The 17925-nt window shown below is 38.5% G+C and overlaps 1 protein-coding gene across 10 annotated transcripts in view; it reads right to left on the bottom strand.

The window, feature by feature from the left end:
* Positions 1 to 17925, bottom strand: part of LOC126419898 (protein bric-a-brac 1-like) — a 459260-nt gene that overhangs the window by 131147 nt on the left and 310188 nt on the right. The window contains exon 1 of one of the 10 annotated variants that reach the window (XM_050087176.1): positions 13861 to 14113. The exons of 8 other annotated variants lie outside the window; for them this stretch is intronic. In XM_050087176.1, the coding sequence (XP_049943133.1) occupies positions 13861 to 14098 (238 nt within the window). In that variant the 5' untranslated portion in view covers positions 14099 to 14113. Of the gene's footprint in view, positions 1 to 13109; positions 13817 to 13860; positions 14114 to 17925 lie in introns of those variants that run through there. One more of the 10 variants, XM_050087170.1, reaches the window with a different exon arrangement.

Genomic DNA, 17925 nt, shown 5'->3' with positions numbered 1-17925 from the left:
TAGAAGATCAGGCATAACACAAAACTTTACAACATGACAGTCAGCTGCCCCAAACGGGGCACGGTGGCTTCTGAAGCAATGAAATCAAGACTGTGGTGCGCAATGTGCTTCTGTCAGTCAATCATAGCTCCATCAAAAAATTTTTTGCTCTTTTTCCCCAGTTAGTGGTTAGGCAGAATCCTGAGAACACAGCTTTAATTGCAATGGCTGATATTTCTGACATGCACGATTATAAATTTCACTGCAGTGCACTGAACATTTGTCAGTTACCTGGGTGAATACATGCTGTGCTAAGCACTTCAACTTTTCCACAGAAAAATTGATTACACCTGTAACGTTCTCTGGCTGCACGCATTCAAAGTGAAAGTTAAAAGAGCTTTTCAATGTATACTGATCACTGCAACAAATAATTTAAATATATTCCTGTTAATTGAATTTCAAAAGGACACTTAATTTTGTGAGGAAAAATGTAATTATAAATTTTGCTATTATAAATGATTATTCAAAGAGTGTGAAATACTATCTGTGGCGGAGGATGTGAAAACCGCCACAGAAAAAAAAAGTAATAAAATGACAAAGACTGTACAAGAATTAGTTAAGATATAAATAGGCAATATATTGTAACAGAATCGCTTGTCTTCTGCACGGACTGAATGGGAGAGGCACCCGTGACGTTGCATTAGGCTCTTACGTAGTCTTCATTATGATCAACGCCATTTGCAGCTGGGATTGTAAAAGGTGTGTAAAGATTTTAAGTGTTTCTGTTAAAATATATTTATCTAGTAAAATCTGCTTGTCACAATTGCTGCAAAGTTCGCACCGGTCAGTAACCATTTTATTTATGAAATTTCAGCATTTTATCGGATATTGCTGGCGGTGCAGAGCTGCGCCACGAGCGAGCAGTCTGCAGCAGCGGCAGATTTAAACATATGATTCCTGTAACGACCACATCCTAAAAAGTGTACAGGTAGAGGTGAACGAAAATAATAAAGTGTTTCTTTCCACAGCATTCCAGACGCAGAATAAAAAAGAGATAGTAGATTTTATCTTGTGCATTCACAGGTGGATACAAGCTGCAGCTTTTGTAAATTGTAAATTTTCATTCAAAAAAAGTGATAAATTCTGAACATATCATAAAGTGTATTTAAAACTGGATAATTTTCATGAGAGCTTAGCAGAATACGCTTCAAAGCTAGTCGGGGTACATCCAGTAAAACAAAATTCCACTGCAACGTGAAAATGTTTGCTAAGTTCAATGGACAATAATATTTTCATTCTTGCACAAACAGCTTTAGTACTTGAATAAAAGTAAAACCTGAATAATTATTTTAGAATATTCAAGGAAATTCATTTTTATTTATCTGCAACAGAATATTTCATACGTAAAGTAATAATCACAGATGAAAAATTTATTGCAACCTTTCATTTTTCATGTCCATCCACGAATATGTTAAGTTCAATCTCAATGGTTTCCCAATCAAATTAAACGCAGAAAGCAAAGAAAGTCTAAAACCAGACGGTCAACTCACAAATAATTAAAACAGACAGAATCGTATTAAACACCTGAAACGGCTAAAGAACTCACTGTGTGTGTGTGTGTGTGTGTGTGTGTGTGTGTGTGTGTGTGTCTATGTATATATATTAATGAAGTGCTAGTGTATACCTGTCCTTTTTTCCCCCTAAGGTAAGTCTTTCCACTCCCGGGATTGGAATGACTCCTTACCCTCTCCCTTAAAACCCACATCCTTTCGTCTTTCCCTCTCCTTCCCTCTTTCCTGATGAGGCAACAGTTTGTTGCGAAAGCTTGAATTTTGTGTGTATGTTTGTGTGTCTATCGACGTGCCAGCGCTTTCGTTTGGTAAGTCACATCATCTTTGTTTTTATACACACACACACACACACACACACACACGCACAGATATATATATAAGATGAGGTATATATATATATATATATATATATATATATATATATATATATATATATATACTCTCTGGCATCGTTACTGCATAATTTATAAGAACTAAAATAAGTATGAAAGACTAACTGTGAAGCTTGGACTTATTTAGCACATGTTGCCCTTCAAAATATACCAAACACAAATGAGCCACAAAATTTTTAATAATGGCATAAATGGCTGGTTTTGGGCCCAACATGTTTTTAAGTCGTTGGTCCTCAGAGCGTTAAGTTTTGAATGAGGGTTTAAAAAATTCATCACACTTTCTCACACATAAAAAAATTCATCTTCAGTAAAAGAAAATTTACTTTTTAAGTAACACTTCCCAAACCACAATATGCAATATTTTCCCACAACCTGTAAGATATGTATACAGCTGTGACATCATGCTCATCTAAAGCATTTTGTTGCTACAAAGCATTTCATAGTCTTCGTCCTAAAGCCTTTGAAACAGTTTGGTGTCGGCAGATGCTTTCGTGTGCACTGCGTTTTGTTGTTGTAAATGGCACGTACAGTTTTATTTTGGTGGTACACTCTTGTTTAAGTTTCATTGCTGCAGTAATATTTTGCAGCAGCAGGATAAAGTAAAATTCTTTGCTACAATATCAGTTCTTACCAGTCAAAATTACAAAAATTTAACTGAAAACTAAAATGATAAAAAGTTCTCAGAATTCTAAAAAGAATTCAGATTTTTCTTGGATTGCTCCCACATGAAAAAAAACTCACTGGTTTTTCCTGCTTGTCCCACGGCATATACCACCCAACACAATGGGCAAATCCCAGCCAATGTATGGACTATCCTCACAAGCAAATAGGATGCTTTCCACCAATGTGGAGGGCACTAATATGCAAAGACTGTACAACAGCTGAGTTAATTTTACCAGTTACATTTGAAAAAAGCAACTGAGCAGTTAAAGACATCACCTCTCTCTCCTCATTTACATGCCTCAGTGTTTACCCCTACATGGTTATAGTGCTCAAATAAGTAGATTTCCCATTCACACACTCATAAATTTTGTAATCTATCCTCTTTAATGACCAACCTAGGGAACAACGTTGCAGAGCAATCAGCAGAGTAAAAGGCTGATGATGTTGGAAACAATAAGGTGTTGATAACTGACACCACATGAGGTGTCACAACCCGATTCAAGTAGCAGTTCACTCGACTTAAAGAAGAGCTACTGAAAAGGGCTGGCACTAAGAGCTCCTGCTGTTAGCCTTATCTTTCCATAATGAATAGGCTAGTGTCAGTTTTTAGAAATAACTGTCAACCTGTAACATTTACTGTGGATCCACATTACGGCTGGAATTGTTAAACCCTCTAATTACATGAAAATTTTCAAATTTTTCTGTCCAAAATTGTAGCGCATTATTATTCAATAGTTCGAATAGGTGTAAGGATAGAATTTTAGGAATATAACAAAAAAACCAGAAACTTCCTTTAGAATCAATTTTTTAACTGACATTTAACATAGCTAATGCAGGAAATGCGGACCTCATTTTCAACGGAGTAAAAGCAGAACAAAATTATTGACAAATTTTCAGAGTGTTGTATACCTAAAAGGAAGGTTCAATCAAATAATGAAAAATCCAGGATGGAATAATGACAATATTACAAAAATGACAGATTGCTACTCACGTATGGAGGAGATGGCGAGTCACAGACTGGCACAGCAAAGAGACTACTAACAAGTAAAGCTTTCGGCCAAAATGCGTAATATCAAATTAGACAAAACTCACAAGCATGCGTGTGTCCACCTGCACACACATAATATTAAAGGAAGTTTCCATACCCAAGTTTGGGTATGGAGGAGGGTACAAAATTGATGCCAGGAGTAGGTACATGTGTAGCTGACAGTGAGACTAAAGAATGAGAAAACACAACTCTCAATGTTTCAGATGGGAAAGTAGCAGGCTACAATGTTCCAGAGCAACAGAAAAGTAATCAAGAGTAAAATAACGACTTCCAACTTGCAAACAGAGCAGAAACATGTTCAATATGAAAATCACAGGCCTCCCAAAACTGTCTGTAAATAGTTGAACACATACGTCCTTGTCACCCGCAGCTGGAAGGTTAAAATGCATTTTATAATAAGAACATTAACAAGTTCGAAGCTTTCTGATGAGGCATAGCCTGCTCAATATTACAAGAAGGGTCATAATATGATGGAGAGATATCCTCACAAATTCTGTAAATAATATTATTTGAAGATACATTTGTGAACTGGATTAATAGATAACACATGAAGTTTTATAGTTCACCAAGTATTAAAATAATAAATAAAAGTCAAACCTCTGCATGAGCTAAAAAAATGCCATGTAATGCTTTTTGATTTATTTGCTTCAAATAGTTGCGTACTGTGGTTAAATTCTGCACAGTTTAATATTTTCAGGGGATTCACTTACATGAACCACGAAGCAAATCACTACTAACACGACAAAGCTGTGGAAATGACTCTTTTAACCAAAGCCACACGTAATGATTCGAGAAGCAATACTGCACATGTCTGCAGCATTCTCCAAGGTCTGTATGGGTAAAAAGAATACAAATACATCACATATTTCCTCTTATATGTCTGTTACATCCTGGAGAACAGTTGTCACATTCCTTGTGGAGTCGGTGTAAGCTAATCCCCAACAGTTGCAGCAGGCTAAGCACAGCAGCTTTGCGTGCCTACCTCAACCAATAATGTTACATGAATTTGTTAATGTCTCCATGACAATGCCTCTATTGCTACAGCACTGTAAATGGCTACTCTTTTAGCCTGGAGTTATTAGTGCTTGGCGGTAGAAAGCTGGCAATTGCAGTGCGCAGCATCAACTTTGTCTCTCTATCATAAATGCACGATTTTAGTAGTAGCTACTGAGAACATAGACAATATACGACAAAACCAATAATCGAAGTTGTGTGTACTGTTGGAAGCAAGGGGTTACTGTACTGGTGACATGCCTATCCGTACTGAACAGAAAGATGGTTCAAGGTTTAAAATTTTTACTTTATAACAGTCTGACATCAAGATAAACATTTTCATTTTCGACAAATTACTCTCAATGTTACTTACAAAACATGTAAATGTCATTACCATTTTAAACAACTGGGAGTTTGCAAATGCTTTAGTTTCCCATATCTTTCAAATTCTGTCTACTATGGGTTCAAAATGCAGAATATTATTCTCCTTGTAGAACACACACTGAACAAAAAAGTATCCAATTATGTAACACAAATATAACAAGTTTGGATGACAAACTTCAAATGTCTCAATATAAAACTTCAAATGTTTTTACAAAAATTGCAGAAAGTTATGACAAATATGGAAGCAATGCAAGAACACCGACAAAAGTACACAATAAAATCCACTTAAAGAGTGAAACAATTATGCAGATTCATGAAGCTAATATGAAAATATGTAATTCCCATGAACAGTGCATTTAAACTTGATCAATGACACTGTTAATGCTATCCAGTTTAATCAGGAAGCTAAAACGATTTCTAAAAATGCGTCACAATCTCAAGTGAACTTTAAATTCTATAGTTAACTAAATGTTGCATCCAAAATCTACATTTCAGAATGACGAGTTAGAAAATATATTTTAAGTTCAAATTAAACTACTATCCTGCATACAACTTCAAGAATGGCAACACAGCAGTCTCCTTTAACTTTTGTAGCTACATCTACGTGATTACTCTGCTATTCACAATAAAGTGCCTGGCAAAGAGTTCAATCAACCACCTGCATGCTGTCTCTCTACCATTCCACTCTCTAATGGCACGCGGGAAAAACGAGCACTTAAATCTTTCTGTGCGAGTCCTGATCTCTCTTATTTTATTGGGATGATCATTTCTCCATGTGTAGGTGTGTGCCAACAGAATGTTTTCACAATCGGAGGAGAAAACTGGTGATTGAAATTTCATGAGAAGATCCTGTAGCAACGAAAAACACCTTTGTTTAATGATTGCTGCTCCAATTCACATATGATGTCTGTCACACTATCTCCCCTATTTTGCGATAATACAAAACGAGCTGCCCTTTTTTGTACTTTTTCGATGTCATCCGCCAGTTCCACCTGATGCAGATCCCACACCACACAGCAATACTCGAGAATAGGGCGGACAAGTGTAACGGAAGCAATCTCTTTGGCAAACCTGTTGCACCTTCTAAGTGTTCTGCCAACAAATCGCAGTCTTTGGTTTGCTCTACCCACAATATTATCTATGTGGTCGTTCCAATTTAGGTTATTTGTAATTGTAATCCCTAAGTATTTAGTTGAATTTACAGCCCTCAGATTTGTGTGACTTACCACGTAATCGAAATTTAGATTATTTCTTTTAGTACACATATGAATAACTTCACACTTTTCTTTATTCAGGGTCAATTGCCACTTTTTGCACCATACAGGTTTATTATCTAAATCACTTTGCAAGTAGTTTTGATCATCTGATGACTTTACAAGACGGTAAATGACAGCATCATTTGCAAACAATCTAAGACGGCTACTCAGATTGTCTCCTATGTCGTTAATATAGATCGGGAACAATAGACAACCTATAACACTTCCATGGGGAATGCTGGATATAACTTCTGTTTTACTTTATGACTTTCCATCTATTACTACGAACTGTGACCTGACAGAAAATCACAAATCCAGTCACACAACTGAGGCACGCAGTTTCGTTAGAAGACGCTTGTGAGGAACAGTGTCGGAAGCCTTCCGTAAATCTAAAAATATGGAATCCATTTGAAATCCGCTGTCGATAGCACCTATTACCTCACAAGTATAAAGAGGTAGTTGTGTTTCACAAGAACGATATTTTCTGAAACCGTGCTGACTGTGTGTCAATAAATCGTTTTCTTCAAGGTATTTCATAATGTTCGAATACAGTATATGTTCTAAAACCCTACTGCAAATCGACGTTAGTGACATAGGCCTGTACTTCAGCCGATTACTCCTACTTCCCTTTTTGGGTATTGGTGTGATTTGAGCAATTTTCCAGTCTTTAGGTACAGATCTTTCTGTGAGCGAGTGGTTGTATATAATTGCTAAATATGGTGCTATTTTATCAGCATACTCAGAGGAACCTGACTGGTATACAATCTGGACCGGAGCCCTTGCCTTTATTAAGTGATTCAGGCTGCTTCATTACACCGAGGATATCTACTTCTATGTTTCTCATCTTGGCAGTTGTTCTTGATTAGAATTCAGGAATATTTACTTTGTCGTCTTTGGTGGAGGAGTTTCTGAAAACCCTGTTTAATAACTCTGCTTTAGTGGCACTGTCATGAGTGACTTCACCGTCGTTATCGCGCAGTGAAGGTATTGATTGCGCCTTGCCACTGGTGTGCTTTATGTATGACCAGAATCTCTCTGGTTTTCTGCCACATTTTGAGACATAATTTCGTTGTGGAAATTGTTAGAAGTATATTTTGAACTTCTGTAAAAATTTGCCAATCTTGTGGATTTTGTGTTCTTTTAAATTTGGCATGCTTTTTTCATTGCTTCTGTAACATCGATCTGACCCATTCTATGTACCATGGGGGATCAGTACCATCACTTGTTAATTTATGTGGTATATATCTCTCAACTGCTGTTGAAACTATTTCTTTGAAAACATTCCACAACTTTTCTACACTTACATGATCAGATCGGAAGGAGTGAAGACTTGTCTCTTAAAAAGGCGTTAAGAGCATTTTTATCAGCTTTTTTAAAATAGATATACTTTGTGTTTATTTTTGATGGTTGTAGGTGTTACATTATTCAGCCTAGCAGCAACTGCCTTGTGGTTGCTAATCCCTGTATTCGTCACAACACTCACTATTTGTCCCGGATTATTTGTTGCTAATAGGCCAAGTATGCTTTCGCAACCATTTATGCTTCGAGTAGGCTCATGAACTAATCGTTCAAAATAATTTTCTGAGAAACTAGAAGTCTAAGAAGCCGACATTGCCTAGGGTATTGGATGGGTCACAGGTGGCAGATAGCAAACATTCCACCAGATACAGTGGAAAGCAATACAGAATAAGCAGTCCCGGACCAAGGCAATGCGAAACCAAATCCACTTTGCATCTGTCTTGTAGCAAGTGGCAAAGTGGTCAGTGTGCGTTCGCCAGTGGTACAGCTGAAATTTATATTCTGGAACTAACACTTCCAGTCTTAACACTGAGTTCACTCAATGGGTCTCTACCCAACCCCACCTGATTCCAGATACAATAACCATGGAGCATTCCGATAAACACATTATTACCCAAGGTGGTCAATCCACTGCCAGTATTACTGGCGCAACTGGTCTTTCGGATTCTGGGGTGGCCAGGTGATAAAGCAGTGTGGTTCAACAGAGGTGAGTCCTCTGACCAGTTTAAAACCAAAACAAATATATTTTCTGCAACACATAGCATACAAACACTTTTGCAACCAAGTAAACTTCACAAAATGGGAGATACTTAAAAGAACAGAAGATTAAAATTTTGGTGCTTCAAGAAACATGAATGATAGACAATAACACCATGGATTTTGGGCATTACCATCTTTTTACAAGCAAAACTGATAGAAGAATACTTAATAATACACCCCATCTCTGAGTTGCTTTTGCAGTCTCCAAAATTATTTTTAAGTCAATAACGGAGGTAAAACCCATTACTATTAGACTAATGACAATTTCTCTTAAATGTGCAAATAGGGCACACACTTTAATTAATGCCCATATGCCAGTCAATGAGGATAATGATAAAAAGAAGAAATTAATGAAGCTTGGGAAACATTAGAAATCATCTTGAAAATTCCCTCAAACCATGTTAAAATTTTAATGGGTGATTTTAATGGTCAATTTGGTAAAGAGGAAAAAACATAAGAAAACGGTGGTGGATTTCCTACGCATAAATGGACAAACCAAAATTGCCAAAGACTTCTTGTAACAATTTCATACCCTAACTACAAAGAAATTTTAGCAAAGGGGCTAATATAGATTCTGCTCATTATTTAATATGAATAAAAGTAAAACGTCAACCTCAAGAACTCGTCAAAACAAAAAAATGTTATCCCAAAATTTGACACCACTAAAATAATCCAATTCTAACAACCGAACTTGACAAAAAACAATCCACAATTAGCAAAGCGTATGAGAAAAGTTTATCACGACGCACAACTCAATTCCACTTCGAAAGAAATAAAAACGCCCTTAGAGGAAAGTGGTTTGTGAAACAGTGGTTAAGTCTAGGCCTGAGACTTTCAAAAACTGGAATAATAACAAAACTGAAAATATTTACAACACTTTTCAAACTGTAAGAAAAGGAACATCTAAATTCATCCGACAGACTGAAGGAAACTACGAAAATGCCCAACTTGTCGAAATCAAAAAAGACTTCCAAAAGAACAATGCAAGAAACTTTTATAAAACATCCAAAACAAAACTAACTGGTTACAAACCTTGAAGTCTTTGCTCCAAAAATGAAAATGGCTATTTGGCTCTTAACATCCAGGAAAACTGGAAGGTACTTGCTAATTACTTTGAAAAACTATTGAACTGTCAGAACCAGCGAATAAATTCCATCCACAGCAAACTAGTAACAAAATAAAGCATCTCGAGAAAACCGTGTAACTGCAGGATTACTAAAATCAGCTGGCCCTAACACTATAAGAGAAATCACTCAACTAACATGGCATGTCTGGCAAAGAGAGAAAATACCCGAGGACTGCAAAACTGCCCTAATTCATCCATTGCATAAAAAACGGGGTAGAACTGATGTTAATAATTACGGAGGAATCTCTCTTCTCCCAGTCACATACTAATTCTCTTGCATTGTTTACTTGATCAAGGCTAAGAACAGTTAGAACCTAAAATTGATGAATACCAAGCAGGCTTTAGACCAAAGAGACCTGTCCAGAATAAATTCTTAATTTAAAACTAATCCTTAGACACAAAGGATTTCTGGTAACAATATTGTATGTACATTTGAGCATATTAAAAAGACCTACAACTCAGTTGATCGTGAATCTCTCTTCCAAATTTTAAAGGAACAAGGGCTAGATAATAAAACTCTAACATTGATTAAGGAATCGTTAACTGACACTAGCTCTGAAGTTTAATTCATGGGAGAAATTTCTGAACCATTTGATAAAGACTGGTGTTAGGCAGGGAGATGGACTTATCTCATTACTGTTTAACTATGTTTTGGAAAAGGCGATTACAGAATGGCGAAAGCAAAAGTAGAGCCAAAATATAGATGAATCAATCAAGTTGAGCAGAAGTACTATTAGAGTAGATTGCCTCTCCTTTGCAGATGGTCTGGCAATTTTAACTATGGATATTACCACAGCTCAAAAACAAATTGAAATTCTTATAGGAACTGAGGAAAAAATAGGACTACAAATATCACTAGAAAAAAGGAATATATGACAAGCACCGAAGTTTTTAACACAAAATATGGGAAAATAAAAAGTATGTCTCAGTTTACATTCTTGGGGGAAATTACACAAAAAAGGGACTGGAAAAGCTGCAAACAAAGATCACTGTCAAAAAATGGTAACTGCATTCAGATTAACACAAAATATTTATAATAAAAAATTACTTTCTAAATTCAGTACATTTAGGTGTTACAGCACTGTAATCAAACCTGAAGGTCTTTATGGAGCAGAAACTTTTATTTTAAATAGAAAGAGGGATAGTGCAGAAATTGAAAGAAAGAATATTAGACAAATATTAGGCCCTAAAATTATTGATAGAGAATCTTATATGCTGAGAAGTAATAAGGAAATAGAAGAATACACAGACATACATGGTGACATGAGAAAACAAAGACTTAAATTTTATGGGCACTTTAAAAGAACGGCACCCAGTAGGTTGACAAAACAAACAGCAGAATTCTATGAAACAGAAGTAAGGCAGAAACTAAGTCAATTACATGGATCACTGCAATTGTGAGGGATCTTAATGTAACTGGCATAACTCAGACAGATGTTACAGACAGAAAAACATTCAGGCAAAAATATATTTCCTTGGAAAGTTGGTTTAGTGGGAAATTAGAAAACTGGCTGGTACACTGTAGTCTGATGAAAGAAAGGGATTTCATTCTGAAAGAATGAAACAAATTTGGACACAAAGGAAGGTCAACCATCAAAAGTGACATTGATGGATTATGCCTTATGTGGTCCTACTGTGGCCCATACATGAATAAAATAACAATAATTATTGCTTACTACAAAACATGTGTTTTGAATGAATTAATTTGATCTATTCTTACATGAAATAACTAAATAGAAGTGTTGTTCAGAAATATATGGGGACTTAAAAATTAATTCCTCGGCGAAAGGTTGGATTGAAGAGGCCATTTTAAATCTCATGACAAATAATTTACACAACAAAGTAAATATACTATTAGAATAATACACAATTCAAGGACAAATTGTCTAAATTATGATCAACAAACATCATCATAGCTGTATAGGCCTAATGCACAATGCATCACTAAACCACATCAAAACCCATTCACATATTTTCTGCAGTGAAGAGAACATTTTCTTCTTAATGGCTTAATGAAGCAGCTTAGCAAGAAATGCAGGAATAGATGAAGCACCATTGAAACAAAATGTTTCCTTAGAAGAGAGGATGAAGAAAGGCAAACCATTTCGAAACATTTGCAGATCTAGAGAAAAGCTCTAGACAATGTTGGATGAAATACTCTCTGGAGTTCTGAGGTAATCAGCGATAAAAAATACCAGAAAGGAGCTATTAAAATGTACTTTTACATAGAAATAAACAGTAACTAAGATGTGAATGGACATATTAGTAATCTATTTTTGCTTAGAGTAACCAGAAAAGCAAACCACAGAGAAATTTGGAGAAGCACAAATTAAATTAAAATTAATTTGAATATTAATAACCTTCCTTACATGACATCTATTCAAGATGTACTATGTGAAAACCTTCACAGCATTTGGCACACAATCACATAATTACATCATGTAAGTGTCTCTCTCAAATAATATTACAAAAAAAAAGACTGCAAAGAACCTGCAATTCTCACAAACATTAAACACATTACCTTCTTGCAAACTATAGTAAAAAATTCAGCTGGTCGAAAAGTGAACATTTCACATGGATTTTAAAGTCTTTGAAAAATTCCCTGAGAGAATAAAAGCAATTGACCATACACTGTTACTGCTTTTGCACAGGCAGTGAAAATATGGTTCTGTTAAGTACCGTGTGTGATAAAATTTCTATTCATTCTCGCCGAGCATTTTATGTGGAGTTAAAACAATATTACATGTCTGTATCTAGGGCTTCATGTATAACTCACAGTAACACTATCAAAGACTATGCATTTTAATTGGTCAAAGACAGGAAAATAAGTTATCCGTGGTCTTCACAGAGAGACTTATATCTTTAACTACGTGATATGCAAGAGCAAGTAGTAAACATAAATGGAAATTTTATTTGAATATCTGCCAACCAACCAGTATAAAATTTGTTAAGAAAATTATGTAACTATGTCAGAAATCACAAACCGGGATAACTTTTGGAAGTCTTGTTTTCCTCCAATATTTACTTCGCTTTTATTGCAGGGGTATTTGTCGCTCGGTTTGCCTTAAATAATTGCCAATCGTTAGTATATAAAAAATTAAGCAAAAAGCGGAGTGATATTAAATTCAAATATTAAATACGCTATATGTGGTTAATTCCTGTTATAGGTGAAGATAAAGTAAGTTAGGTATCGAATTTAGTATAACAGGTTGTCAATTTAATGTCATACGACATAATGTAAGTTGCTGTTTTTTGTTGTTCGGTTGTTGAAAGCCATAAAATAGCTGGTCACGTCAAGATCATCTGCTGCAGTCACTGAATAATACAAAACACCAAAATTATATGAAACACAACCCCTCATTCGTGACTGCGTAACCAATGCTTCGATGTGTTAAATTAAATGAATAATATGATAGTTCTGCAAAGGATACTACAATATTGCGATGAAGTAAAAGGGGTGGATGTCTTCTGACTTACACAAACCTATTGAACCAACAACTAGCAAATTCTAAACAGAAATAACAAACACGGCATAAAAATTAACATTCATTCAAGGAATAACAAAAAACACATTTTCTAAACGATTTGCCACTACAAAAAAGGCACTGAATGAAGTGGCATGACTGCTGGTATGCTCACCATTAAAGTTGTGTAAAGATCCAATCGCTCTGAGAAACAGAGGCGATGCAGGTTGATTATCGTATGCCTGTTTGGATGTGACTGCTTTTTTCCCGCTGCTACAGCGGTCTTCTAATGACTGCGAACTGTCAGTGTCAGCTGAGCTCACATCCGTCGCATTGTAACTGTTTTTTGAACATCGTCTCAACTGCCAATTATCAAGAATATCACATTCTCTAGATTTAATACGGGAGACTGAGGATTGTGAAATACCATACTGCAGTGCTACCTGCATCTGACTTTTAGTTTCTAAAGCTTTAATGACTTCAACCTTTTGGTCCAACGACAGGACAGTTTTCGACCTTGTCATGCTCCATCGAGCGAAATCTAGAGATGTCATCGGTCAGAGTTACCTAATACCGATTACCTCACCAAAATAGACTACTTTGCATTTAGCGCACACTTCGGAAGCGTTACACAGCTATACTATATACACACGCACAAATATTACGCTGTTTCCCGATGAGCCTGGCCATACACAACTTCACATAAAAATGAATAAAAACACTTCCTTTTTGCGCTACTTGTGTGTGTGGTCTTAGTCGAGGCTACAAACAAAACAGATTTTCCACATTAATTCCCGCCTTCGGCTATTGCGTTGAAACACGCAGCACTGACAACATGGCGGCAATCGATGCGCACTCTGACGGACGGAAAATGTACTGACACACAATTTATCTCGATGTTAGGACAAGCGTAATCTGTTACCTACCTCCGACAAAATTCCTTATCTGATGGCCATAGCGTTCGCTGAAATTAGGCTCAGGTAGCTGCACACAAGGCACTGCATTTCCTCTCAATTTCGTTCTTATACGACGCTGTAACTGATTACATTCATCGATAACTTCGCAACTTTTTCCAACAACATCGCAAGTTTTAAAATGATTTAAACAAACAGCAGAACTGTACGAAGGCGTCCAGTTTGTTTTACCTATCGCGTCAAGCCACATCTGCCTAAGTCTGTAATTTCTTGGAAATCTAAATACTGGCACATACCCTAAATTTCTGTAATTTGTCAAGTAGTTGCTTTTGCAACCAGGGACGCAGCATTTCTGCGGCATATCTATTTTACAGCACTCAATTTTAGTTTACTTTCGGTCAATTGCAAACGCGTGATGTATCACAGTTAATGCTTTGCAGTACACTGCATTCTCACGCATTTCTACTGCCGATACAGCAGCGCCTCCTGCGGTCAGAATTTTCACTACTCAGCAGTGTAGCCGCCTGACAGATCGTCAATGCAACGCTCGGTTATATGAAACTGTAATTCCATGCGCAGACTGTACCAATGTTTGTCAATGATCAGCTGGCTGCTTTGAAATTTAGGGTACTCTACGCGGAAACGGCTACGGGGAAAATGCATAATGTGCGAGGGCTATCTTACCGAAAGTCGACAGCTGTGCAGCTAACGAAGCTGCGAAAATATTTTACGCGCTATCAAAGATAACGTACCTGATACATGTTCAGTGTCTGGCACTATCATTGCACCATGATAACTCTTCATGTGTCTCCATAAGGAGGTTGTTCCCAGCCTACGACTGTTCAGGCCTCTTGAGACAGACATGAAGCACAACTGGCAAATTGCCTTGGTATCCTGGCAGTTATCGACTTCAAAATACCGCCACACGTTACTGGAGGACATGTTTATCTCTTCATCTGAAGGTATCCAGTAAACATTGAAAGAAAGCAGACAACTGTCAGCGGTAGCAGATTAAACGTCCATTAACATCTCAATCGGCGATGATTATCTTCTGCACATACATCAATCAAAGCTCAAAACGCGCATTTTAGAGAACAAAGGTCATAAATATCTCAAAATATAGTTTTCATGGGAACTGCGCCCTGAAATTGCAAAATACGGCGAAAGCAGTAAGTTTCAACATGGCGACTGATTTGGCTTCTAGTCGCCAGCCAATCCGAAACCACGTCAGTGGTACGACCAATCCCGGCAAGGAGTCGTCCTCTGTAGCTGACAAGAAACTATCGGGTTCCGCGAGGTCGCGAGTAGCATGACGTCCCGGAAACCCGTGACCAACTAGTATCGGTTTCCTTTGCCAGCAATTTTTTAAGGCAATAGCATAAGCCTTGCAGATAACCAACTGATCATTTATTTCTGTCAGTCTATCACAGTTCCTGTTCAAAAACATCGTTCTTATTTCTGTACGTCGAATCTTCCGTGCATATTTTCTACGATCGAATTGCGAAACTTTCTCGTGAATATTTCTGCGACACTGTTCTTATCTACAAGAATAAAAGAATTTATGAATGAATGATAACGCATACAATGGGAAGAGGAATTTTTGTCCACATGTAACGCAAAGAATTTAACATCTTAATAGATCCTCCAAATAATTGGAGTTTTATGTCATTTAAAAAGTTACTGTTGATTTCAAGCCAAACTGACATATCTGAAAGTCTTTCTGTACAGTGACAAACGCATGCTGATCGAAGTTAGCCAGGAAAGGATACCAGCCGCAAACTGCGTCTCAATTTTACTGCGTCGGGCAGATTGTTGGAAAAAGTTGTCGCGTGAAATACGTATTTTTGCTTTACCTGTTTCTGCACTTTGGAAGCTCTCCGGTAAGACCTCTTGATGGAACGACACTATGTGCTTGGCCATGCCGGATGTGCTGGAGCAAAAAACGAGCCTCTTCCCACATAACAAACAAACTACGTTCTCACGGCCAAGAGCTTGAAAGTGCTCCCACACCCACGATCGCTTTCTGTAGGCCGAGGACATGGCTGCGGTCCGGTACCGACAGGAATATCGACACCGGGAGCCGGCGCCGAGCCGAGCAGGCCGTGACGTCACGCCTTCCGGCTGCTGATTAGGCGACGCACATGGCAGTGGGTAGGGATGAGACTAGGAGGGGGCGGCCCGCTACGGAGGAGGCGGGGCAGTCGCGCGTGACGCAATTCACACGCTGCGCCATGTGACTGTCGGTTACGTCAACAAGTGCAATGATACAGCGTAGCGGCGGAAAGTGTAAACAGCACTGTCACCAACAGCATTTATTTTACAGCATAGCTCTGAGCAGCGATACGTGCCTCGATTGCCCCTGCTTGTATTTTCTTTGCTAGTGTACTGAATATGGATGTCAAAGTCTCATAAGTGAAATACTTACGAGGTCCGCGGGGTTTATATTCACAGTAATAATTGTTTTTGTAGGGAAAGGTACACAAGGCGAACACGTTCGTTCTGCCAGATTTGTGGAGACGACGGATAAATACGTGGAGTGTTTGTCTGTCTGTATTCAACAGGATGATACAACATAGCACACTGCTAATGCATCTATGGCAGTTGTGAAGAAACGTCCGCGTGGTCTCCAAATTTCTCATTTCCATGACATCTCGTTGTCAGCAACATTTTAGCCCCTCTGTCCGCGATAATTTGAGGGCGAACTGTGCCGTCAATAGTGTCGCTCAGGGCGGCAGATCATTACGGTTCTGCTCTTCTTTTCTCGAGTAAAATCCTCAATACAGTGCAAGTGAGAAACTCAGCGTCTGCGTCAAAACCCAGAATTACTTCACTGAATTGCCATCCATTACGGCAACATGGGCCCTAGCCCGACTGGGCATCGACGCGAACTGGGCTTCGATTGCACCATACCATGCTGTTTCAGCTCTAGAGCAGAGTCCTAAGTCGTCGTGGCTGGCCTGTGGTGACGTGTCCGCCTCTCGGCAACTCACAATAAAATGTTTTCAACAAGTGTGAGATTTGGATAATGTGCTTGGCAGAATGAAAACTGGTACATCCTCAATATTGAGGACATGAGGACACCAGGAGTAAATGCGATCTTGCATTAAACGTCACAGTCACAAAGAGAAGACAGCACAGCCGTTGGCGTTAACATGTCAGAAATATACGAGAAGTGTTCAATAAATAATTCACCCCATTTTTTCTCGGCCAATTTCAGTTGAAAAGCGGGGGAATTTGCTGCGGAGCTTCTGGAATAGTCCCGCTTCATCTCCTACAGTTTCATGAAGTTCCGATGGATGGCGGCGCTATACGTAGTCTCCACAATGGCGGTCGTAATGGAGGTGCGTTCCAGGCAGAGCTCTCACTGCTTTGTTTGGCGGAAAACCAGAGGTATTCATAGACGCTTCCAGAATGTCTACGGAGGCCAGTGAACAAAGGCAGTGTGAGTCGTTGGGCAGAGCGTCCGTCATCATCGCAACTAAGTCGTGCAATTCTGCCCGATCTACCGCGTATTGGCGGGCCGCACACAACTCTTGAATCCTGCAATGTTGGAACGTGCGCACACACTCATTCGAGGTGATCGGCGAATGCCTCGCTGTACAACTGGACATCACCGTTGGTAGTGTTGACACAGTCATCCACCTAGTGGGGTACTCAAAGATGGGTTCCTCGACGCCTATTTTAACAGAAGACCATAAAGAGCAACTGATGACTGAGCCGTGGTAAAAATTGCTGTTTTGAAGAGCGCGCCGCAGCGCGTAGTGTGAAGCAGTCGCCCTCCGTTTCTGGCGATGGCGCCGCTGTGACAATCGCAGCTTTGGTTTCTCCCTCTGGTGGGAAAGGGGAAAGATTGCCTGTTCACGTGCATTTATGGGGCGCTATGAGCTCGCCAGTCGGTCAGTCTGGGTCTGTCTCTCGTCCGCATTTGTTAGGCAGTTAGTGTCTGTCTGTCGTTCGGAGTGCTAGTATGTCTGTCGTTCGGATCAACCTTTAAAGCCGGCAAAATGAGAGTCTTTTCACTCCGCCAGTAAGAGAACTCAGCGAGTAGTCGCCCGACCGGGGCCCAGTTCCTGCATC

This window comes from Schistocerca serialis, chromosome 9 (assembly GCF_023864345.2).
Source record: "Schistocerca serialis cubense isolate TAMUIC-IGC-003099 chromosome 9, iqSchSeri2.2, whole genome shotgun sequence".
NCBI lineage: Eukaryota > Metazoa > Arthropoda > Insecta > Orthoptera > Acrididae > Schistocerca > Schistocerca serialis.
This window is presented reverse-complemented; position numbering and strand designations above follow the sequence as displayed.